Source organism: Bos mutus, chromosome 3 (assembly GCF_027580195.1).
Source record: "Bos mutus isolate GX-2022 chromosome 3, NWIPB_WYAK_1.1, whole genome shotgun sequence".
Lineage (NCBI taxonomy): Eukaryota > Metazoa > Chordata > Mammalia > Artiodactyla > Bovidae > Bos > Bos mutus.
Window position 1 is genome coordinate 19,330,642 of NC_091619.1, and position 25,558 is coordinate 19,356,199.

The 25,558-nt window shown below is 50.4% G+C and overlaps 2 protein-coding genes across 2 annotated transcripts; one reads left to right on the forward strand and one right to left on the reverse strand.

Annotated features, from left to right (window-relative positions):
- The first annotated feature begins 805 nt into the window (after nucleotides 1–805).
- MTX1 (metaxin 1) lies at nucleotides 806–5,808 on the forward strand. The gene is made up of 8 exons (XM_005898764.3): nucleotides 806–1,345; nucleotides 2,327–2,396; nucleotides 2,526–2,605; nucleotides 4,166–4,258; nucleotides 4,380–4,562; nucleotides 4,690–4,766; nucleotides 5,198–5,352; nucleotides 5,456–5,808. Exons 1-8 carry the CDS (start codon nucleotides 821–823, stop codon nucleotides 5,668–5,670), a joined length of 1,398 nt encoding a protein of 465 aa, XP_005898826.2. The 5' UTR covers nucleotides 806–820; the 3' UTR covers nucleotides 5,671–5,808.
- On the reverse strand, nucleotides 5,799–24,040 carry GBA1 (glucosylceramidase beta 1). Its single transcript, XM_070367299.1, has 12 exons — nucleotides 23,984–24,040; nucleotides 11,047–11,125; nucleotides 10,624–10,711; nucleotides 10,024–10,215; nucleotides 9,764–9,910; nucleotides 9,408–9,541; nucleotides 9,038–9,210; nucleotides 8,571–8,808; nucleotides 7,921–8,145; nucleotides 7,072–7,235; nucleotides 6,553–6,669; nucleotides 5,799–6,460 (listed from the first exon to the last, which is right to left on the reverse strand). Exons 2-12 carry the CDS (start codon nucleotides 11,071–11,073, stop codon nucleotides 6,355–6,357), a joined length of 1,611 nt encoding a protein of 536 aa, XP_070223400.1. The 5' UTR covers nucleotides 11,074–11,125; nucleotides 23,984–24,040; the 3' UTR covers nucleotides 5,799–6,354.
- Between the last annotated feature and the right edge of the window lie 1,518 nt (nucleotides 24,041–25,558).

Below are 25,558 nucleotides of genomic sequence, written 5' to 3' on the forward strand. Positions count from 1 at the left end.
GAGGGGGGGCTGAAACAAAGAGCTGCCAATCACCCTGGAGACATCCCCAGCCCCGGGAACCAGGGACACTGGGGAAGAGTCCTGGAGGCCTCCTAACCTCCTGCCTCTTCCTAATGGTGCTCTCCCCCAGGTGCCTCCCTTTCTCCGCATCACCAGGCATCTCGCTGTTGGGGGCTGCTACCGAATGCTACTGTTCTCTGGAAGCCACAGTTGGAGAAGGCAGGAACCCTTGGCAGGAGTAGTGCCAGACAGTGGGCATTATTCCACAGCTGGCATGAGAGAATTCCAAGGGAGTGGCCGAAACTAGCTTGCTATAGTGCCCAGGGGATGTCCGTATGGAATGAAGTTTGCTGCTCGGATAGAGCAAGTGCTCTTCATCAGGATGGGGGGTTGGGGGGGTGTCCCATGACTTGTGATTGTGCCTTCCTTGCCCCCTCACTCCTAGGAAAACTTGGAATCTGGAAGCGTCCGGTGGGAACTGGAGGGAGAGCCTAAAACACTGGTCAGTGAGGCTGGAGTGAAGAAATCAGTAAAGAGAAAAGGGATACCAAGGACAGGAGTAGGCCAGAGGACCGGCCAGGGACAGGGGGCTAGACTGGGAACACTGGGGGGTACTGGCGGACAGGCCGTGACCCGGATGAGGCGAAGGGGCGCCTCGGTTCCCGTTACCAAGGCAACAGCCCGCGAGCCCCACCTCCCCTCCCCCCACACACACAGGCCCCAGCCCAGCCTCGCTCCGGCCGCCGCCACCGCCCCTGTTTTGTTTCCATGGCAACAAGAGGCGCGGGGCTGGTTCCAAACATAACGCGCTGTGGAAAACATGCGGCTCGGGGGACCCCCCCGCAGCCCCCGCTCGGGGCCGAGCCCTGAGGGGCCCCAGAGCAGCCCAGACGTCTTGCAGATTTGTGAGGGCCCCCAGAACCCGTCATGGAGCACAAAATCCCCTTCTCTTGCTCCCACCGCGTCCTCGGGTGTTCAGGGCTCCCCTCCATCGGGGCTCCCTGATTCTCCAAGGCGCGCAGGGCTGAGGATCCATCCCCCCTTCGGGAGGCACCTCTGGATCAGGCGGCGGCCGCCCTGCCCAGAAGCCCTCGGCTCCGCCCCACGCCGTTTTCAGGCCGCCTCTCGGGCCTGGACAAGCCGCGCCCTCCTGACAGCCTCCCCTGGGTCCCGAGCGCGATCTGCCGAAAGGGAGGGGGGCGGATCCACACAGAGGAGGGCTGAAGCGCAGGGGGAGGTGCTTCCGGGACAGAGGGCAGGCAAGATGGCGGCGCCCATGGAGCTGTTCTGCTGGTCAGGGGGCTGGGGGCTGCCGTCAGTGGACCTGGACAGCCTGGCCGTGCTGGTGAGGGGTGGCGCCGGCGCTCTCTGCTGCGCCCTGGAGGACTGGGGAGGGGGCCGGACTAGCCGGTCATCCGAATTTTGCCAGGGCGCCTCAGTACGGGCACAGTGGGGTAAACTGAGGCAATCCAAGAGCGTGCCTGGCCGGTATGAACTCTGTTCGGTGCCTTGGTAGCCTAGGTTTTGTTTAGCAATGGAAAGAGGCCTGGTCGGGGGTTCAGAAGATGAATTTTAGTTCTTAAACATCCATTTACTGGCTATGTGACCTTGGGGCGGTCTCTTCCCTCTGGGCGCCGTTTCTTCATCCGGAGCTTTACAAAGGCTGGATGATCTCAAGGTTCTCCGGCTCGGCATTACTGCCTGCTCCTCAGTCTCCCCTTCCTCCTCCTCACTCAACGGCATTTACGGAGGTTATTGTTTATTGAACCAAAAGGCCCACCCACAGCTAAGGCTCTGTAGAAAGAGCTTTGGAGTCAAACTAGTTAACTCATTCACTCACTCTTTCGTTTTCACTCTACTCATTTCATTGTATTAGGCCTCTTCCAGATACCAAACATGGGCATGCAAAGATGAATAGCATTTGGTCCCTCCCTTGGAAGTGTTTACATAAAGTTAGAAACGTCAGCAAACAAGTGTAATAAAATGTTCAGATGCTAAAGTGGGAACAGACCAAACAGACTGCCCAAGAAGGAATGGCCAGTGCTTCCAAGTGAGGCTAGATGTTCACCAGGTAGATGGAAGGAGAGGATATAAGAGGGAAGGGTTTTCCTGGCTGATTTGTAATCAGGGACATGTCCATAAGGTCTCTAAGGCCTGTGTTTGTCCGTTGTAAAATGGGAACAATAACGTCAACCTTTTTTGTGTGAAGCAATCCCTCAGTGTAGAGCATAGCACAGAGGGTATTCAATAAATGTTATTTCTTGTCTTGATTCCCCTGTGTGGGCCATGTCCTTGGCCTCTCTGCCTTCTGCTTCCTTCCCTGCAGACCTATGCCAGATTTACTGGTGCCCCACTCAAGGTGCACAAGATCACCAACCCCTGGCGGAGTCCTTCAGGTACCCAGTGTTCCTGGGGGGTGAGGAAAGGCGTGTACAAGGGGAAGTGCAGGAGACAGACAAGGGTGTGTTGTGGCTATGTGTGGATAGGTGGCTAAGGGTCTGCTGGAACTTCTTTCTCAATGTCAGGAACTCTGCCTGCCCTTCGGACCAGTCATGGAGAGGTCATCTCAGTACCACACAGGATCATCACCCACCTTCGAAAAGAGGTAGGTGGTTTGGGTAGGGTGACTGCCAGCGAGAGAGGTTCAATCAATTCAGTGCCACACACATTTATTGAGTACCAAGTGTATGGCAAACCAGACGCAGGTGACCCAGGGCTTCAAGGGACATGTAGTCTCGTGGAGGAGACACAGACATGTTGCTGTGATGCAGTAGGCTAGAGATTCAACTAGGCCACTGTTGAGACATCTGGAGCTGCAATGCCTTCTGCCTGCTGGGCAGGGAGGGAGAGATGAACAGGCTGTTGACACATGCAAGGGAAAGGAGAGTAGGAAATAACAGATGCAGCCCTCAAAGATGAGACCAGTGGGGGGCTGGGGTGGAAGATGGGATCAGAGAGCGAGTTCTAAGGGCCATTACTGTCTTTTCAGGGACCGGGTCAGGCTTTATAATACGGGGCTCAGGGTGGGCAAGACCAAGCGCCACGACAGGAAAGTTGAAAGAGCATCACAAGGGGACTAGAGAGGCCCAGGCTGTGCTTTTCACTGTCCCTGGCTATGTGACCGCCTTGGGCAAACTGCTTAATCTCTCAGAGCTGTAAGCTGATTTGTAAGACCAGGAGCTTAGCCAGGACACTTTCTCAGGGCTCTTCCAGCTTTCATGGTCTGCTTCCAAAAGGGAGCATACTGTCAGAAGTAGACCCCTCTTATTAATTTCTACTTTCCCAAAGGTGGAGGAACTGGGGAATTAATGGAGGCTTGAGAGGAATGGAGAGAAGGGATCCAGGTAAAAGCCAAAACTCCTGGTGGGACTGGGCCACTGTTTTTGTATGAGCACAGCTTTCCCTCTTTCTAAAGAGTTTTCTCCTACCACAGCCATATTGAGAGAAAGATTATTACCCGTATTCCGTGGAGGATAATGAGGCTCAGAGAGGTTTAACGATCACACTCAAGAGGTTACTTGGGGACACAGTTTACTCAGGATGTGGAGGAGGGTGCTGAGGAGCAGACACTGGAGCCTAGGAAGGTGTGGCAGGCTGAGACCTGGGGGTATGGTTGGAATGCGTGTGTGGTGGTGGCGCCTGGACCATGGAATGAAACAAGAAACGGCCAAGAGCTGAGCATTGAGAGAACTAGCCAGAGAGCCCTCGACATGGGTTCACTGGGTCCCAGGAGCATGAGGATGGCATCCCCTAGTTCCCGAGGCATTGATTGAGGCCCAGCTTGCATCTGAGCTCTGCGCTGCTAGTTTTGTGGTGTCTGGATTGGGGAAGTTACTGTTAGAAAGTTGCCGTCAGCAGGCATCCCGCCAGCTTTCCGTGGAAACTCTGGGAGCTGCTCCTGGGTTTGTGGCTGGGCCTTCCTTCCTCCCCCCAGTGGGCGCGGGACCTTGACGGCCAGCAGGCTCCAAGGTCCAGGCTTTCCGCCAACAGCAACAGGCTACTGACTGGGCCCAGGCGAGGGGGCCTCCGCAAGAAAAGCTCCTTACTCTACCTCTGCTGTGCTCAGAGGTCAGGGTGGGTGGTGCCGGACAGGAGGCCTCCCTCCTTGAGGAAGCGTTCCCGCAGTCCCCCAGCATCCACCTCACCGTGGACGTTTCCTCCACAGAAGTACAATGCGGATTACGACCTGTCAGCCCGCCAAGGAGCAGACACCTTGGCCTTCATGTCCTTGCTGGAGGAGAAGCTGCTCCCAGTGCTGGTGAGTGCCCAGGCCTACACAGACACACACACACACCCAGCATGGGAACCAGAATCCCACCCTGGGTCAGGCAGGTGCAGTGGCTCAGACCAGCCTCTTCCTTCCTACATACCCAATGCAGATACATACTTTTTGGATAGACGCCAAGAACTATGTGGAAGTGACCCGGAAGTGGTATGCAGAGGCAATGCCCTTTCCCCTCAACTTCTTCCTGCCTGGCCGCATGCAGCGGCAGTACATGGAACGGCTGCAGCTGCTGTGTGGGGAGCACAGGCCTGAGGATGAGGAGGAGCTGGAGAAGGAGGTACCTCTGGGACAGGAGGGTGTTGTACAACAGGAGCCCCCAGGATGATGGCGGAGGGGCCAAGTGCGTGGGAGGGGAGGCGGTACCCAACCCGCAGCCGCGAGCCGACCTTGTGTCCCCTCCATAGCTATACCAGGAGGCCCAAGAATGCCTGACTCTTCTCTCTCAGCGCCTGGGCTCTCAGAAATTCTTCTTTGGAGATGCGTGAGTCTCACTCCAGGGGAGTCATAGGTGGCTTGGAAGAAGATACAGGTTCAAATGTAGCCACAGGGGCTAGGGTGGGGGCTCAAGCTCTGGACAGGAGGCGCTCGGCACAGACACTGGGTCTGGTGAAGGCAGGGCTGTGTGTGGGGCTGGAGCCGCCTCAGTGGTACAGGAGGGTGGAGGGCCGCTAGGCCTGGGACGGGCCTGCTGAGCTGTGGGGCACTCAATGTGCCCTTTATGCAGCCCTGGGATAGAGTCCCATTCAAGGCCAGGCTGGCGCCACCTGGGGCACTTTTCCCACCCCAGGACCAGGGCTGTGTGTCCTCTTCTCCCCCGGTGGTCCCCCGCTGCCCAGAGCCTATCTTCCCAGGGCCAACTCTTCTCTGACCCCATCTCTCCCCTTCTCCATCCCACTCTTTTCTCTGCTGCAGTCCCGCCTCCTTGGATGCCTTCGTCTTCAGCTACCTGGCCCTGTTGCAACAGGCAAAGCTGCCCAGTGGGAAGCTGCAGGCCCACCTGCGGGGGCTGCACAATCTCTGTGCCTATTGCGCCCACATCCTCAGCCTGTACTTCCCCTGGGAAGGAGGTAAGGGGCGGATGGGTGGGGAGGTGGGGGGTGCTGGTCCTGGGGAGAGTGGGCAGGGATCCAGGAACCAGCCTCCCACCCATCTCCGTTCCTCTCCCCTCAGCTAAGGCACCACCTCCACGCCAGACACCAGCAAATCCAGAGACTGAGGAGGAGCCATACCGGCGCCGGAACCAGATCCTAACTGTGCTGGCGGGGCTGGCAGCCATGGCCGGCTATGCCTTGCTCAGCGGCATTGTCTCCATCCAGCGGGCACCATCTGCCCGGGCCCCAGGCACCCAGGCCCTGGGCATGGCTGAGGAGGATGAAGAGGAATGATTTATCCTCATGCTCTCAGGACTGATTTTTCTACTGTCATGCATTCCAGAGGCTCCTGTGTTTCCCCATTGTTGGTATGGTGGAAATGGGGTGCCACCCTCCCCAGAAATAAAACTGCTCACATGGACTGAGATCAGACATTGTGTCTTTTAAGAGCTGCCATTTCTTCTAGCTGGTACGGGGGGCCCTCTGGTGCTCGAGTCTACCCTCTGGTGCTCGGCTTCGTTCACTGCCTGTGCCTTGGTGCTGACATCTGCACAGGCCTGGTTCTGCATCTCCAAGAAAGACAAACAGTTCCCAGTTTTGGGTCCGGCCTTCCTCGTCTCTTCCTCTCCTTAACCTCTCTCTCCATCCACCCCACCCCCTACCCCTGTGTTTGTACAGACAGTGAGCTCACCCTGGGCCGGGGCCCAGTTTCCACAGGCAACCAGCGCATAGCACACGCTCACACAAGCACGGGGGTGGAGGGCCACTGGGGCGTCCCGATCCTGTCCCTAGGGCCCTCCAGCCCCTGGCACCAACTAGAGGGGAGAATGAGTCACCCAAACCACTGCCTCTGGGCTTACGTCACTTAAGCTCCCCCTGGTCCTGCTGTACCCTCTGTAGCCACAGACGGCTTGTGGGCGGACCGTGTCCCTTTAATGTCCATGCTGAGCCCAGGCGCAAGCGTGGGTATCAGCTCCATCACTGGCGACGCCACAGGTAGGTGTGAATGGAGTAGCCAGGTGAGACAGTTTCCATGAAGCCCACGGCGGGATCCTTGATGGTGAGAGGCACGTCCTTAGAGGAGCTGGGGGAGGTAGGGAGGAGAAGCGGAGTGTGTGATCCCGCCAAGCCCACCGTCTCCTCTTCATCCCAGTTCCCAGGCCCCGTTGCTCTCACCGGTTCAGCACGACCACAACCGCAGAGCCGTCAGGACGTAACAGTGCCACCGTGTCCAAGTCACTCTTCTTACTGGCAACCAGCCCCACTCTGTGCGAGCCCTCAGGAATGAACTTGCTGAAGTGGGAACAGGCATTGTTAGGGACCCCAGCCCTGAGGGTGGCTTTCATCAGTCTATCACTTGAGAAGTCACCTTCCCTACCATCTACACCACCCTGCCCCCCGCACACCGGCCCCCAGAACCATTCCTAAGACCTGCCCTAACTCTCCAGGCCTCCAGCCATGCAGTTAGGTATGCCCTGCCCTCCTGCCTTCTAGCCTCAGCATCAGGCATTGAGGAACTGTCTGTCTCAAATGCCATCTAGTCACTTCCTACCTACATGGTGCAAAAGGGACAGATGTGAGCCTCCCAAGTTTCCCACTCTCCACACCTTCCTGCTCCCTCATAGTGGGTGATACAAGCCTAGTGCAGGAGATGCCAGGCCTGGCATGGAGTCGGAGTGCCCACCTTCCACTCACCTGAAGTGGCCAAGGTGGTAAAACATAGGCTGCTTGTAAAATGTGTCCTTGGCGATATCCACAATGATGGGGCTATCAACAAAATTGCGCACCCAGTTGGGTCCCCCTTCAGGATTTAGGGCGAGGTTCCAGTCGGTCCAGCCGACCACATGGTAGAGGAGGTTCTAGGGTAGGAACAGGGCAGAGACAAAGGTTCCACGTTGGGCCCCCAGTGAATACAGTTAAGTGTCACATGAGGGAGATGGGCTGTGGGGCCTCGGCCCTGGGAGGGGTGTGTTTTATATCCTTAATATCTAAGGAGGGGACTTCCCTGGTAGTCCAGTGGTTAGGTATCCTCCTGCCAATGTAGGGGACACAGGTTTGATCCCTGATCCAGGAAGATTCCACATGCCGCGGGGCAACTAAGCCCATGCACCACAACTACCGAAGCTGGCATGCCAAGAGCCTGCGCTCCACAAGAAAAGCCACTGCCGTGAGAAGCCCGTGCACAAAGGCTAGAGAGGAGCCTTCACTTGCCGCAGCGAGAGAAAGCCCGAGCGGCAACGAGGACCCAGCACAGCCAAAAGCGAAAAATCTGAGGAGGGAGGGGTTTTGAGGACAGAGGCATCACCAGAGAAACTGAGAAACCTGAGGCAGATACAACGGCTCAAGCATTCAGAACAAGGTGATGGGGTGCACAGATCTCTGAAGGGAAGGCAATAGAGGGCATCATGATAGCCTCAAACTTTGCCCCCAAGAGTAAGCGAGCTGGGGAAAAGCTGGAGAGGAGAGCCCCCGTCAGCCTCCGGTGAGACTAGCGAGGGGTCCAAGGTGGTCTGCTGTGCGGAAGGAGAGACTGAGGTGGCTCACTGTGATGATACTGTGGCTGTACCGCATCCCTCGATCCCAGGAGCCCAGCCGCACACTCTGCTCCCAGAACTTGGAGCCCACACAGGCCTCTGAGGCAAAGAGCATGGTGTTGGGGAACAGGCGGTGCGTCTCCCCCAGGGTGGCTTTTGCTGGAGCCAGGAAGTCCAGGTACCAATGTACAGCAATGCCATGAACATACTTAGCTGCTTCTGGGTCTGCCAGCACCTGTACAGAGAAAGGGAAGGGATACTGGGGAGACAGAGCCATGGAGCCTGGGTCCTACACAAGGGATCTGGAAGAGGCACTAGAACTTGAGAGGTGGGCGCAGGATGAACACAACTTAGAGGAGGTTAAAGTGACAACCTGGGAGATTCTTGGAGCTAGTCATCTGGATGCTGGATTTGGGGTCACTAGGGTACTAAGGGCTTCCCAGGTGGCTCAGTGATAAAGAATCTGCCTGCCAAGGAGATATAGGTTCAATCCCTAGGTTGGGAAGATCCCTTGGGGAAGGAAATGGCAACTCACTGGTATTCTTGCCTGGGAAATCCCATGGACAGAGGAGCCTGGAGGGCTATAGTCCATGGGGTCAAAAAAGAGCCAGACACAACTGAGCATCTAGACAAGGTACCCACGGGAGTCCTGGTCCTTACCACCTGGGCCCAGCGAGGCAACAGCAAGCGCTGGTCATCCAGCATCAACAGTCGGACGTCGCGGTGTGTGCTGTTGGCGAGGATGGGACCCAGGTCACGGGCGATGAAGTCTCGCTGGTGCTCAGGAGTGAAACCCAAGCATTGGAAGGGGTACCCGGTAAGGAGCCCTGCAGTAGGCTCGTTCTCGGCTGTCACTGCCCAGAACCGTAACTTGTGCTCCGCGTAGGCATCCAGGAACCTGGCGAGGGCAAGGGTGTGAGGGATCATGGCCGACAAAGGGGACCAGGGCCCTGGAGACTAGGAGGTCGGACTGAATGGGGAAAACTGAGGGGCCTAAGCCTGAAAGGGCCAGAAGGTAGAAAGAGGAGCTGAGATCTGGCAGCCGAACAGGTCAAGGGTTGGGACGCAGACCAGGGCGTGTGAGAGGGGAGGCTGGTCCAGACCCGATGGGCCTGCTGTTTCCTTACTTGACAAAGTATCTGGCCCAGGTCTTGTGGTAGAGATCCCCTGCTTGACCCTTGAGTGTCCCCTTCCCATTCACAGCCCCATTAGTCTTGAGCCAAGTGGGTGATGTCCAGGGACTGGCGAAGAGTGAGACAGAGCGGTTGGCCAACTCCAGAGCTTGGTGAATCAGTGGTATCTGGAAACAAAGGTAGTGAGGAAAGACACCCAGAGTTGGAACATGGACAGACTGGCCCAACCAGCGCATCTGGCCTAGCCCTCGGCCTCTACCCTCCCATCCTGAGTTCTATGTCTCTCTGCAAACTGCTCTAGCCTGAGGCCCCTCAACCACCAGGTATCAATGCTGCTGGGGCCTGAGGCAGCCAGAGTGCCCACCTTGAGCTTGACATCTTCCTCTGGAAGGCTGAAGTTGAGCAGCTGGAAGTCATCAGGGCTGTCGTCATAGGTATAGGTGCGGATGGAGAAGTCACAGCTGGCCATGGGGACCCGGATGATGTTGTATTCAATTCCTGCAGAAATTCCTGAGTCAGGGCCAAAGGGAACTTGGGTGCAGGGTGAAGGGCAGACTATCTGAGCTGGAGGCCCCCGGCACTCAGCGGATGGATAGGACAATTTTTTTCCCCCACCGGGCATTAACAGAGACCCAAATGTCAGGGATGGGTGGATGTCAGGGTGAAAGGAGAGGTCAAAGAGCCAACTGCACTATGTCATCCTGTCCCTTTCCTCCTCGCCTTCTTCGGAGAAGTATGATTTGAGTAGCAAATTCCGTGCAGCAGGTGACAGGGCAAGGATGTTGAGGGCAGCAGCATCCGTCATGGCTCCTCCAAATCCCTTCACTTTCTGGAATTTCTGATCTGGCTGCAAGGTCAACAGCAACCCTGGGGACATCCACAGGGAATAAAAGGCGTCAGTGCACAGGGGAGAAACTCCATGCTGATCGCTGGCATGACTTGGCCCCAGAAGGACCATAGCCTGGGTAAGGGGTGGTTACCTGTGCCTGTGCGATTGGCCTGGATGGTCCCCAGACTCAGCTCCATTCGGCGCCCGCTGCGAGTGCTCTCAAAGCGGCTGAAGGTGCCAGGGTCAGGCAGGGTCAAGGGGTCCAGAGAATCACAGTATGTACCATTGCAGACACACACCACCGAGCTGTAGCCAAAGCTTTTAGGGCTGCAGGGGCGGGCACCTGGCAGGGAGGGCACACAGAGAGGCAAGGGCTGAGGGGTGAAGACGGGGAGAAGGGACGCACTAGTTGAAAATAAAGACAAAATACTTGTTTCAAAAATTCCTGGGCCTCCCTGGCAGTCCAATGGCTAAGAGTCTGAGCTCCCAATGCAAGGGGAAGGGGTTTGATCCCTGGTCAGGAAATTACATCCCACATGCCACAACAAAGACCCAACTCAGACAAATAAATAATAAATAAATATTTTTTAAAATTATCTTGCTGTACCCCCACCCCACTGTTGCTCTCAGTCACGCAAAAGGATTTATTTAGCATCTACTTAAGTCCACCACCAGTATGCCAGAGACTGCCAAAGACCATATGGCAGAAGGGGAGCCTTGGGGCTCCTTCCCTTCTCTCTGACTCACTTACCTGATACCCACGACACTGTATGAAGTAGAAGTAATCCCATGAGGCTGGCAGCCATGATTCCTACTCTGCCCCGAGGCATAGGATACTCCTGAGAACACAATGAGGAGTGGCTAGAAGGCAAGCCCCTCTCCACCTCTCATCTACTCTCCTAGGCAGGGCTCAACTGCCTATAGTCTCCCACCTTTAACAGAATGAAACAAAGCCCACGGACACCTGAGTCCAGCCCTCCCTCCAAGATCTCTGCTAGTAATTGCTCTCTGCCCACCCCAAGCAGGACCCTCCTGCACCCCTCTTCCCAAGCACTTCTCCTTCAATCCCACCTTCCCTCCATCAAAAAGCCATGATGACCTGCCTCAGAGCCCGGTTAGCCAGAATTCCAGAAAGTGCATGACAGCAACAATTAGAAGCCTTGCCCCCCCTCACCTCTCTGGAAGGACTTGAAAGCTCCATCACCAGGCAAGAAGACGTTGGGGTTCCCAAACTTCTGAGGGATAGAGATCAACTAAATAAAAACAGGGATGCAGGGGACACCAGATTAGCTCTGCGGGTTAATTCCGGCATAATGGAACGAGTCACGTGAAACCACGGGAGTGTCACATGACCCAGGAAGTGAGGCAACTGCAACCATACTTGTAAAGGGCGACTGACTGGCTTCCTGAGGGCCTATACATCTATGAAATTCTAGAAGGCATGTATGGATGACAGCTTTAGGAAGAATCTAGATGAAAGATCTGAATGAAGGATTGGGTAGAGGTTCCCGAATCCCAAAGGATGGGAACCACAGCAGGCACACTGCCTTCTTAAGGAAAATATTTTAAAGTTATGCTGATAATGGTTAATACTAATAAAAGAGGATCATGGTACAAAAATACTGAGGCCAAAATCCTGAGCGATGATTAAGCAATCTTTGCCCTAGGGCAAAGATTGCAGGAGTCGGACACACAGATGCTTACAGATAAGGACAAAATTGGTAACAGCTGTGCACAGAGACCCTTCCTACAGGGCTTCATGGAGAAGGGGTGAGGGATAAGGAGTATTAACCAGAGAAGTGCAGAGAGGATGGGCCCTGGGCAGGGGGCCGGTGCCTCCCCGGGCCTCTCTTGTTTCATCAGCAGATACAGATGAGAAGGAATTGATTTTCCTTTCTCACAGGACAGAGAGGTTGTGTAAAGCAGTTCAGAAACTGCAAAGTGTGGTACAAAGCTGTATCCTCAGTGGATGTGAGAAGGAGCTTGTTTTGCCTCGTGGGCCACATCACAGATTTAGTGGGAGTGACATACACATTTAAGACCTGGCTGACTCTAGCTCCCTGAGCCTATTTCCTCACCAGTTAAACTTCCCCATCTGTTAAACGCCACCACCTCACAAGGTCATTACTACAATCAGTAAGATAAGCACAGTGCCTGGTACGCAGTAGACCCTCGGGAACCACTTGTCTTTTTTTTTTTTTAATTATCTCAGTGAAGTGTTTCCAAATAAACTCCAGGAGAAATTGACCATTTCTTCTAGGTCCCCATAACCCTAGAGGAGCTATGGTCTCGGTGAGAGGAGCTTGGTTTGAATCGTGGCTCCACTATTTACTGGCTGTTTGATCATCAATAAACTGGAAGGGCTGATGCTGAAGCTGAAGCTCCAACATTTTGGCCACCTGATGTGAACAGTCAACTCACTGAAAAAGACCCTCATGCTGGTAAAGGCTGAAAGCAAAAGGAGAAGAGGACAGCAGAGGATGAGATGGTTGGATGGCATCTCCGATTCAATGGACATGAACTTGGGCGAACTCTGGGAGATGGTGAGGGACGAGAGGCCTGGCCTGCTGCAGTCCATGGGGTGGCCAAGAGTCAGACATGACTTAGTGACTGAACAGCAACAAACTGCTTAATCACTCTAAGCCTCTGTTTCTCATCTATAAAAGGGAAGCGATAACTCCCATCGCACAGAATTGTTGTAAGGTGTCAGTATGATAACGCCCAGCATACTGTTAAGTCACTTCAGGCTTTGCGACCCCACAGTTTGTAACCTGCCAGGCTCCTCTGTACATGGGATTTTCTAGGCAAAGATACCAGAGTGGGTTGCCATTTCCTCCTTCAGAGGATCTTCCTGACCCAGGGATCAAACCCTTGTCTCTTATGTCTCCTGCATTGGCAGGCAGGTTCTTTATGACTAGTGCCATCTGGGAAGCCCAAAAAGGGCGTGTGGCCTCCCCTTGAGGAATCGAACTCGGTCTCCCACGCGACAGGCAAGGGCTCACCACCATGTTAATGAAGACTGGCACCAAATACTACAACAAGGTAGGGCTGAGTTTACATAAGGAGCTTGGAATTCCACAAATGAGATCTTACTCATTCAAGCAGAAGGCCTGGCCCAGGATGGCTAGGTGCCAAATTGTTCCATTTAATTGAACCACCATCACTATGTCAAATTCAGACTTCCTGTTTCTCAAGGAAATGCTGTACATGACGTGTTCTGGGGAGGAGAGCAGGTGATATCCAGCATCTTACTTCCCTCGAGCTCACTTGGTCCACCAATTTTTATTAAGCACATACTGTTTGCCCTGACCTGCTCTGCTGGCTCTAAAGTCCCTCTCCCTTGCCTGTTTCCCTTTGCAGGCAGAGACTTTGTTGAGTCTTTTGTTTCGTTTCTATCAAGGTGATTTGCCCTTGAGGCTTTTGTATTTTATCTTCTTAATAAAGTTGGTTATTATATTTATTGAGTACCTATTCTACGCTGCTTTATGTTCATTGTCTCATTTCATTCTCACAAGGCAGATACTAATTTTTTCCCCACTTTAGAGATGAGGAACTTAAGACTCTAAATGGTCATGAAATTGCCCATAGTCCCTTGACTACTCAGTGGTGGGACCTGGATTTGTAATAAGGGGTGGAGCAGGTACACATGGGACCCTATGGCTGCCAACACTCAACCGGGCAGTGGTCCTCAAGGCAGAGAGTGGGTGAAGAAGATGAGAGGCCTTCTCTTCGGGGCCAGCAAGTGAGCTGGGGGGGTCAGGGGACAGGCTGAGGGCTGTGTCCCACAAAGCTCTAGAGCCCTCGCCACACGGTTCCCTGGCCAGGCCCAGGCTTCGAGGCAACTGCGCCCTCTCCTCCATTCCCCATCTGGGGTCTAATGGCGGTGTCAGTCTTCATGGGTCACCATCCACAGAGGCCTCAGCAACTGGAGTGCATGGCACTGCCATTAAGTGCCATGCACAGCTTCAACCAGCTTCAGTGTCTCTGTTCACATTTCTAAAACTGATATAGCTGAGATCAGCTGTCTACCTGCTAGGAGGTGGCAGAGGTCAGGGTTAAGCTGCAAGGACACTGCCCATCAAGACTTCAGGTCTACCTCTGCGGGTGGAGCTGTTCTGAGAAGGGCAACTGCTGTGAGCTGGGCACTAACCTGATGGGCATTTGCTACCACATGTATTCCCACTGACCTTACACAAATGATTTGCTCCGGTTTAAATGAAAAACCTGAGGACTGGCTGGGTGCTGGGCGCCTGGCTCCCTCAGTGATGATGGCTGGGCAGGCTCTGGGGACCTGCCCCTGAGTGCGCCACCCGCTGAGATCTGCCTCTTCAGCAGGGCCTGGGCACTGGTGGAAGGACACAGACTGGGTGCTGGACCAGCGCTCTGGGGCAGAGTAACTGGCCAGCCCAGGGACTCCTCCTCTTAGCCTGGGCCTCGGAGAGCGGAAATTAAGCCTTAGCACTTTGGCCTTTGTCAGAACAGAGAATAACATTCGCTCTGGTGGAGGTTTACAGCAACATGGTGACCTGACCATGACCTGACCTTAAGGAAAAATGATCTGACACCAAGAAGTTTGCAACAACTAACCACGCCCCCCACCCTTCCCTGTAAAAGGGCTTGGCTGAAAGTTTTCCAGGAGTTGGGGGTTTTTAAGGCATAAGCAACTTTGCACGGCCCTGCAGTAAACCTCTCTTTGCTCCAAACTCGACATGTTTTGGTCTTATCTGGCCTCACTGCACTGAGCACACAGACTTGTGTTTGATAACAGATTCGTATCCAGAGTCCTGTGACACACATCACACCTGGAGGTGAGTGCCTCCTGGCGTCCCAAACGCTACCTTAGCTGCTGGTTATTTTCAAAAGCTGCTGTGCTGGTCTGCAGTGTTGCTTCGTATTGTTTTAAAATTGTCCCGTTTTCCACGGTGTGTTTTCTCTGCTAAAAATGAAGCCCAAGTTGGCTTCCAAAGTGCTGGCTACGTGGCACCACTTCTGGATCTGTGTTCTTCAAAGGCATTGGTCAGGGGATAACTGGTCGATAATGAAACAGAATCCAGGACTCCCGGGTTGAGCAAGATGGACTGGTTTTCAGCTGGGGAGGGGCTGGTCTGCCTCTGTTCCTGAGCTTCACTTTCCCTTTCACGGGAAATCTCCGCCCAATAGCCTGAGCACCCCCTTTTCATAATAAGTATTTCCTCACATACTCTCTACTATCCTGAAATAAAGGTATAGATACTATGACTTACCTATACACATAATTAAGAGACTAAATACTGTTGCCTTAATTGGAATATAAAGGAAAGATAATGGGACTTTTATTTATAGGAAAATATGTTTTCAATAAATAAATGCTTAGGAAGGATTATCTACAAGACATTATAGAATAGTCAGATATGTACTAACCTAAATGGAATAAATTAGGATTTAACAGAAGGAAAAACAGCCCATGAATTAATAATTTCAGTGTGTAATTTTCATGTAATTTTTACAAAATGTAATTATTATTATGCTGTAAAAATATAAAATACATGATAAATAAAAATGCTTAAAATCAGTCTTTATAAATAAGATTCAATGCATTCCACAAGTCTTAACAAATTTACTATTTGATTCTAAGCCTTAGCAATTCAGTAAGGAATTTCTTTTCAGCAAATGGTGCTGAGATGACTGGATATCATGTGCAAAAAAGATAAACTTAGACCCTTACCCCACTCCATAATAAAAAATCAAAGCAAAATGAATCACAGACTTAAATATAAGAGCTAAAACTATAACATTTCTGGAATAAGGAAGATTAGCCAGTGGTTTCTTTTTCTTTGTTTTAGGCAACAATAAACATTTGTTATCTCACATTTTCTGTGGGAAAGGAATGCAGGAGTGGCTTATCTGGATGGTTCACACTTGCAGTTTCTAAAAAGATTATTGCCAAGACATTGGTCAGGGCTGCTGTCATCTGCAGTAGGCTTGACTGCGCTTAGGCTCTGCTTCCAAGTTAACTGAAAGTGAAAGTGTTAGTCACTCAGTCATGTGGAGTCTTTGTAATCCCATGGACTATGGCCCACCAGGCTCCTCTGTCCATTGGATTCTCCAGGCAAGAATATTAGAGTGAGTTGCCATTCCCTTCTCCAGGGGATCTTCCCGACCCAGGGATCGAACCCAGGTCTCCCACATTGCAGGCAGTAAACTGTCTGCGTCACCAGGGAAGCCTAACATAGTTCATCACCTACCATAAGTGATAAACTGGGGCTGGCTGTTGGCAGAAGGCCTCAGTTTCCCATCACATGGAATAATCCACAGGGCTGCTTGAATGTCCTCCCATCATGGCAGCTAGATTCCTCCCCAGTGAGCGATCTAAGAGACAGTAAGGCAGAAGCCACAATGTCCTAGCCTCAGGAGCCACACATTATCATTTTTACAATATCCTATTGGATAACAGTCATCTTTTTATTAATATATATATATTTTTAATTTTATTTATTTTTTTAATTGAAGGATAAAGTGAAAGTCCCTCAATCGTGTCCAACTGTTTGCAACCCCATGCACTATACAGTCCATGGAATTCTCCAGGCCAGAATACTGGAGTGGGTAGCCTTTCCCTTCTCCAGGGGATCTTCCCAACCCAGGGATGAAACCCAGGTCTCCCGCATTGCAGGTGGATTCTTTACCAGCTGAGCCACAAGGGAAGCCCAACTGAAGGGTAATTGCTTTATTTATTTTTTTGTTACACATGCGTGGCGTGTGGGATCTTAGTTCCCTGAGCAGGGAACGATACTGTGGCCCCTGCATTAGGAGCAGTCTTAACCACTGGACTACCAGCAAAGTCCCTACACAGGTCTTCCATAGAGATGTGTGTTGGACAGAGAGGCTAAATACAGGCATGCACACCAGGTGGTGGGGATCACTTGGGAGCCATCTAGGAGGCAATCTACCATAGTCCGTCCTCTGTTCCCCAATAAGGCATGTCTCTCCCACTGGTAAACACTCTTACTTCCTCTCAAGGTCCCCCAAATTCTCATCTCATTATAGCTTAAGTTCAAAGTCTCATTAGACAATGGTTTCTTACTTATGAGTCCCAAATACAAACGATAGAAGAAAAAGACAAATTGGACTTCATCAAAATGAAAAATGTTTGTATTTCAAAGGATGCCATTAAGAAAGTGAAAAGAAAACCCACAGAATGGGATAAAATATTTTCAAACCACATCTCTGATAACGGCCTAGTATCCAAAATATACAGAGAACTCTTATAACTCAAAAATAAGAAGATAACCCAATTAAAAAACAGGCAAAGGACTTGAAGAAACATTTATCCAAAGATAATGTACAAATGTCCAACAAGAACACAAATAGATGCTTGACAACATTTTTCATTAAGGAAATGCAAATCAAAACCACTATGAAATACCACATCACATACATTAGGATGGCTATGATCAAAAAGACAGACAATGACAGGTGTTGGCAAGGATGTGGAGAAATTAGAACTTGGGAATGTAAAATGGTGCAGCCACTTTGGAAAACATTTTGGCAGTTTCTCAAAATGTTAAACAGAGTTACCATTTGACCCAGCAATTCCACTTCTAGGTAGCTACTGAAAAGAAAACATTTATCCACACAAAGAGTTGCACATGAATATTTATAGCAGCGTTATTTATGGAAACAAACCAAATGTCTATCAGCTGGTGAACAAATACACAGACTGTGGTATTTCATTAAATAGAATAGTATTCAACAATAAAAAGGAACAAAATACCAATACATTCTATGACATGCTGCTGCTGCTGCTGCTAAGTCGCTTCAGTCGTGTCCGACTCTCTGTGACCCCAGAGACGGCAGCCCACCAGGCTACCCTGTCCCAGGGATTCTCCAGGCAAGAACACTGGAGTGGGTTGCATTTACTTCTCCAAACATTCTATGACATGAATGTACTTCAAAGACATCATGGTAAGTCAAAGAAGCCAGACAAAAAGACCACACATTCATGATTCCATTTATATGGAATTCTAGAACAGCCAAATCTAGAGAGACAGAAAACAGATTAGTACTTGCCTGCAGCTGGAGTGGGAATCGAAATTGCAAAATTCTATAAATTTACTCAAAATCATTGAACTGTACACTTAAAAGGAGAAACTTTTATAGTATATAAATTAAACCTGAATGAAGTCAGTAAAAAAAATTTCATTACATATTTGCAGTTGGTTCATGGTTTTGGTAGGACTACTACCACATTGAAACTCTTTACAACTAAATATATTACATAGTTGGAAGTGCTAATGCTGAGTCAGTTCAGTTCAGTTCAGTCGCTCAGTCGTGTCCGACTCTTTGCGACCCCATGAATCACAGCACGCCAGGCCTCCCTGTCCATCACCAACTCCCGGAGTCCACCCAAACCCATGTCCATTGAGTCGGTGATGCCATCCAGCTATCTCATTCTCTGCTGTCTCCTTCTCCTCCTGCCCCCAATCCCTCCCAGCATCAGTCTTTTCCAATGAGTCAACTCTTCACATGAGGTGGCCAAAGTACTGGAGTTTCAGCTTTAGCATCAGTCCTTTCAATGAACACCCAGGACTTATCTCCTTTACAATGGACTGGTTGGATCTCTCTCCTGTCCTCCTTCCACTAAATTCTCAAAAGTGCTCCTAATTGTTGTTCTTCAGTTGCTTAGTTGTGTCCAACTCTTTGTGATTCCATGCACTGCAGGATGCCAGGCTTCACTGTCCATCACCAACTCCTGGAGCTTGCTCAAACTCATGTCCATTGAGTTGGTGACGCCATCCAACCATCTCATCCTCTGTCATCCCCTTCTCTTCCTGCCCCTAATCCCTCCCAGCATCAGTCTTTTCCAATGAGTCAACTCTTCCCATGAGGTGGCCAATGTACTGGAGTTTCAGCTTCAGCATCAGTCCTTACAATGAATATTCAGGACTGATTTCTCTTAGGATTGACTGGTTTGATCTCTTTGCAGTCCAAGGGACTCTCAAGAGTCTTCTCTAGCACACAATTTGAAAGCATCAATTCTTCGGCGTTCAGCCTCTGTTTTGGTCCAACGTTCACACTCGTACGTGACTACTAGAAAAGCCAATTGCTCCTAATCATGGTCTCCACTAAAGACATGTTTCCAAAATGCCCTGTAGGGGACAACTGAGACCCACTGCCCTAGGGGAGTCACCTCAAATGCCCAGGCTGCAGTAGTCACTATGGACGTGCTGCTGCTGCTGCTAAGTCGCTTCAGTCGTGTCCGACTCTGTGCGACCCCAGAGATGGCAGCCCACCAGGCTCCCCCATCCCTGGGATTCTCTAGGCAAGAATGCTGGAGTAGGTTGCCATTTCCTTCTCCAATGCATGAAAGTAAAAAGTGAAAGTGAAGTCGTTCAGTCGTGTCCCACTCTTCGCGACCCCATGGACTGCAGCCTACCAGGCTCCTCCGTCCATGGGATTTTCCAGGCAAGAGTACATACTAGGTGGCCACAAACGCGTTCCTCGTTTCCCTTTGCACAGCACTTTAAAAAGACTTAGCTAAACACCAAGGGAGGGCAACTGGGAAATACATATAAGTGAGAAGCTAAAGCACAAAAATAGTTTGGCTGACCCAGCACAGAAGTTCTGATCTCACTTCAGCCAACCCTTGGCTCAGACAGCAAACTCCAGCCTTGGAGCTTGGCAAGCACCAAGTCACAGGCTCCTTACTCTGTAGGTCTCAAGTCAACTCCCCAAAGAGGGTGCCTCCTCCTGGTCCCACTGTCACTTCTATGGTCAAAGAGAGACACTCTCATGTGGGGTATGGCAGAGGAGGACTCAAAAAATACCAAGAGATAACTGAATGGATAAAACCTTACCAGTCAACCTTTAATCTGTCCTTTCAGCTCTGGTTTCTGATCTGAAGAAACACCACTGTTACTGATTACTGACACCAAATGATTTCTCCCTCCAGTGAGACCCTTCTGCCCCTTAATTACTAAGTTGTAGCTTCATCTCCGGATTCATCAACAAACTTTTTTTTCAGCTTTATAGAGATAAAATTTTTTATGTCTCTAGCTCAGTCATTAAAGAATCTCCCTGCAATGGAAAAGACTTGGGTTCGATTCCTGGGTCAGGAAGATCCCCTGGAGAAGGAAATGGCAACCCACTCCAATATTCTTGCCTGGAGAACCCCATGCACAGAGGAGCCTGGTGGGCTACAGTCTATGGGGTAAGAGAGTCTGAAACGACTTAGCGACTAAACCGCGACTGCCACTGAGAGGTAACATTGTGTAAGTTTAATGTGTACAACTGATGATCTGACACATAATTTGACATGTTGCCAAGTGATTATGGCAATAGTTGGTTTAATTAACCAACTCTTAAACAATAACCATAGCATACCTGTAAAGTCCAGTGCAAATGAAAGTATTTGTACCTCATATGCTTTCCTGTAATTTTTCTCAAGATACCAATAGCTAATCTTTCATGGGTGCTTACTACATGCATTAGCCTGACAGCCCCATGTTATGGGGAAAACTGACTCAGAGAGGTTAAGTAAGTGGCAGAGTCAAGCCTAAATGCAGCTCTTTCCTACTCTGAAGCCCAAGCAGCTCTTAGTCATCATGTCTTACAGTCTCCCTGACATTTCAGTAGTATATTTTTAGTCTTCGGTAAGCTTCTTTTTCTTTCTTTTTTAAACAATTATTTATCTATTTATTTACTTATGGTTGCACTGGGTCTTCCTTGCTGCATATGGGCTTCCTCTAGTTGTGGTGAGTGGAGGCTACTCTGTTGCGGTTGCACAGGCTTCTTATTGTGATGGCTTCTCTTGCTGCAAAGCATGGGCTCTAGATGTGCGGGCTTCAGTAGTCGCAGCACACGGGCTCAGTACTTGCAGCTCGCAGACCCTAGAGCTTGCAGGCTTCAATAGTTGCGGTGCATGGACTTCAGCTGCTCCATGGCATGTGGCATCTTCCCAGACCAGGGATCAAACCTGCGTCCCCTGTATTGGCAGGCAGACTCCTATCCACTGTTTCACCAGGGAAGTCTCTTCTGTGAGTTTCTAAATGGCCACAGGGCAAATTTCACAGTTCCTATTTCTCTGAAACCTAAAACTCTTCCTCAAGAGACAAGCACAGAATTGGGGCTCAGGTTTACTGAATGAATGAATGAGTTAAGTTACTAACCACATTCGCTGTTTAAGGCCCTGCTTGTCAGTGTTTAAGGGAATGTTTTTGGTGTGATCTGAAGCAAAAGAATGGTGAACTTCCAGAATAATGAAGCTAACTCTGAAGAGGACTATTAGAGCCAGAGTGAGACTTAATTGAGGGGATTTGGTTGAGGCAACAGGAAGTATGATTCAAATGCTGAACAACTCCTCACTGTCCTGAGCCTCCCATGCAAGGCTGTCATGAGTCTCATTGCCGATAAAAAAGTATGAGAAGGTGGTCCTTGTGAACTGTAAAACTCCATATGGATGCTGGAATTATTATTGTTATTGTTATCTAGCCTTTGTTTTTTTCCTCCAGGTACAGCGGAGGGAGTCTTCGGTCCCAGGCCTTTACTCCCACCCCTGCTCCCTCAAGCTGCCACCAATTGTCTCCCTCAAGAGGAAGCAATAAGGAAGGGGAAGGGTGTTTTTGACATGGACACCCTAGTGATTATACAGGATTAAAACCCTTGCTTCATTCCTTACTAGAACTGAGATACTGGGAAGTTACTTGACTTCTTGGAGCTTCAGTTTCCTCATCGTCAAACCTCTTGCCTCATGGGTTGTTATGAGAACCTCATGCAACAATGTGTGTAATATTACTCACAGCCAAACGTCTGGGATGAGTTGCTACACTTGGTGAGTCTTCTCTCCATTTCTTATGTTGCACGGGCTGAAGCTGGTCCTCTTGGCTCCCCAAAACTGCTCTTGCCAAGGTCACTGATGATCCCTCTGTTGCTAAGTCTAGTGAATAATGCCCAGCCAGGGATTCCCTGGTGGTTCAGATGGTAAAGAATCCGCTTGCAATGCGGGAGACCTGGTTTCGATCTGTGGGTTGGGAAGATCTCCTGGAGGAGGGCATGGCAACCCACTCCAGGATTCTTGCCTGGAGAATCCTGATGGACAGAGAAGCCTGGCGGGCTACAGTACAGAGTCAGACACAATTGAGCAACTAAGCACACAGCACTTATCTAACTGTACCTTTTACCTCAGTTGACACCGGCCCCTCTGTTCTAGAAGCATTCTCTTTTGTTCTTATGACTTCGTACTCTGCTGCTCTGGAGGTCCTCTCCCTTCTTTGGCTGTTCCTTCTCCTTTGCAGGCTTCGCCTCCTTTGTCTGCTCCTTTGGGTTTTGTCCTAGACCTTCTCTTCTCATACGTCACGCTCTCTCCAGAGACAACCCATGGCTTTGATTATCTTCTGGTTGCTTTTGGTTCCAAAATATGCACTTCCAATCCCAATCCTCCTCTTGAGATGGACTCTGTGATGACTCTACCCTCCAGACCTTTCCTGCTGGAGTCTCACAGACACTTCAGCAGCAACATCACGAGGGCGTCATCTCCTCCAGCCAAACCCACTCTTCCTCCTGTGTTCTCTACCCGATGAACAGAACCTCTTCCTTGAAGAACCTGGGGCTTGTGCCTGATTCTGTCCTCTCCTGAAATCCTTCTTCCTATCATTTCTCTTGTTAACTACTGAAACACCTCTCATTTGACCTCCTACACTCTACTTTTCTCCTCCAATCCATTCTTCAAGAAGCATTCAATGGTGTAACTCAAATACAAACACTGAAGCTACCATTCTCCCTCCTAAAATCCTTCAATGGCTCCATACTGCTTTTTAAGAGGGTTTCCAGGACCTGGCATCTTTGTTTCAGCTTCATTTCTCATCCCTCCGTGTGGACTATATGCTCCAATCACATTTTGCCTAAGAGGCCACATTCCATCTTGCCTCTGCTCTGAGCTAGGATATTTTCTTCTCTCTTAAAAAAAAAAAAAAGAATAAATACTCTTTTTCATCAGTAAGTCTTCAGCCTTAATGTCTCTACCATCAGTACCATTCTCCTGACACCCTGAAATGCGCAGGGCACCCCTGCTATGTGCTCCCCAATGTGCATATTTGACAAATAATAATTGGGCATCTACTATGGGCCAGGCACTGTTCTAGATACAGTAATGAATAAGATGATAAAGTCCCTGACCCGGTGGAGCTTATGTTCTAGCGGGGATGATAGACAACAAACACAGAACTTCAGATGGCCATGAGCACTACTAAACAAAACAAAGGGGTAGGGAGTGCTGGACAAAGGGAGTGAGGGCGGGAGTGGCAGGAAGTGAAATTAGAGAAAAAGGTTGGGGGTCAGATTCTGTAAGGCCTTCGTGGCCACTGTGAGGAGTCTGCATTTTATTCCAAGATGGAAATTCACTGGACAGTTTGGTGCAGGGAAGCGCTGCCATCAGGTCTATATTTTTAAAAGATCACTTTGGCTGCTGTGTAGAAATCAGACTGTAAGGGGTAAGTGCCAAGGCACGGGGACCAATCTCTAATTACAGCCTGCCATGGACTGGCCCCCTTGTTCTCTATCCTTTCTCCTCAGAATCCTCACAGACTCTTCTTCAGTTTGCACCACTCTTCACCTCCAGGCCTAGTTAATGCCTATTCATCTTTCTTTCAGATCTCAGCCCCTGTCATTATGTCTGAGAAATTCTCTTTGTCACACACACACCCACTCCTGTAACACAAGCTCACAAATCTCGCATCTCCTTTGTAGCTCTTGCTGCTTGCAGTTAATTGTAAAAATGACTTAATTATAGCACCCAGTGGCCTAACTCCTTTGTCTGTTGATCTGTCCATGCCAAAGCCTAATAGAGCAGGGGTCAATGTGTATCGCCAGTAGGGAGCACAGCACGCTGCGCTAGTGCTGTGCTCACTGAACATTTGTCGGATGATTGAAGAATGGATAAATTATACAGAACTCTTCCCCATTCCAGCCCTCAAAAATGCAAGTGAGTAGAAGAGGATTTGAAGATTTTCCCCCTCTTCATCATTAGTAAAACACGACCATCCCTACAACTAATGATAACAGTGCTGATAAAAAGGTGAGCTGCAGATGCAGGGAAGGGAGAATTAAGATCTAAGCAGTGCAAAATCCATTACGCCTACCGTCGGTGAAGCGAAACAGCAGCCCCAACCGGAGGCGAAAGGAAATCCCAGAGCAGCCTGTAAAGCTGGTAGGCGGGGCTGGAGAACAGGGCTCAGCGGAGGCAGGGTGCGCCTCACCACGCGCAGCCGCAAGGCGCGCAGGGCCGATTGGGCGGGACCGGGGCCTCGCTCGGGAAGGGAGACCCGTAATCTTCAGGAGGCGGGACGCAGGCACTTTCCGCACGTCTTATTGGTAGTGCTGAGGACGGACTGTTTCCGCTGACCAGCCGTAGCCCAAATATGGCGCAAGCGTATTCGGGGTCTATTTGGAAAGGGGGCGCGGGAAGCAAGAAGCGCGCATGCGTCTCCGTATATACTCGCCAGCACACCCTAATGGATGGGGGAGGTTGCTTTCCTTCAGTGAGTCCGAGTCACTGGAAGCTGAGCTGTACTCTTGAGTTTCCTCCTTTGGGAGTCTCGGGATAGGGAACATTTAGTGCCCAGAAATTGCCCCGTTGGGAACCCCAATCTCCACTCCCTCCTATCTCATTTTGTCGTTCTGGCCGCGCCCTAACCCTCTTTCCCTGAAGCTGGGTTGTTATGATGGTGAATTATTCAAGAAGCCTTGCAGCCTGACGCCATCTATGGGCAGTGCCCCCTCCCTACCCCCTCTCTCCTGAGGGCCCCACTACTATCCCCAAAGTCATAGGGTCCCGAAGCTGTTTACAAGACCTCATGCTTTTAGTAACTTAATGAGTTTGTTGAGGACCTAGTAAGTGTTAGACCAAGTGCAGTGAGCAACCCCCTGCTCATAGGAGTTTGCATTCTATGGGACGACACAAACAAGATAATTTGAGATAGCAATTAAGTATGCAAAACAACAGGGCAGTATGATAGAATGCGAAGTGCTCAACGAGAAGATGAATATTGAACTAAGACTCTCGAATTAGGTGAAAGCAACAGCTATAGGGCAGAGTTTCGTGTTGGTGAAGAGCTGGCTGGTGGTCTCTTGCACAATGGCAGTTTGAGTGGACCAGGTTGTACCTGACCATAGTTTCATAAGGAGTTTGGAGATCATCCTAAATACAATGGGAAGCCATTACATTTAGGCAGAACTTTAATATGACATGATTCCTTACCACTTTGCTGACTGGAGAGTGGATTGTGGGAAGAATGGAAATAGATCAATTAAGAGGCAAGGAGAGAGGGTGGTGACTAGGGCTAGGTAGCTGGTGAGACATGGAAGAGTTTAGGGTAAGACTGGACATGCCAGATGAGAAATAAGAAATGAGGGTAATTCCTATGCTTATGGAAAGTGCAGGGGGTGAGTGGTGGTGCCACGTATTAAGAGAAGAATGTTTGGAGAGGAACAGGCACAAGGGTTGGGAATCAAGAGTTCCATTGTGGCCATGTTGAGTCTGAGACACCCATGAAATATCCAAGGAGAGATGTCACATTGGAGGTTGGAGCTCATGGAGAGATAAAGGAGAGAATTATCCATGAACACATAGATGGCAGTGAAAGCCATGGATCTTGTAGGGCTACCTACAGACAAAGTGGAGGTAGAGAAAAGAAGAGGGCCAAGGGGAGAGCCCT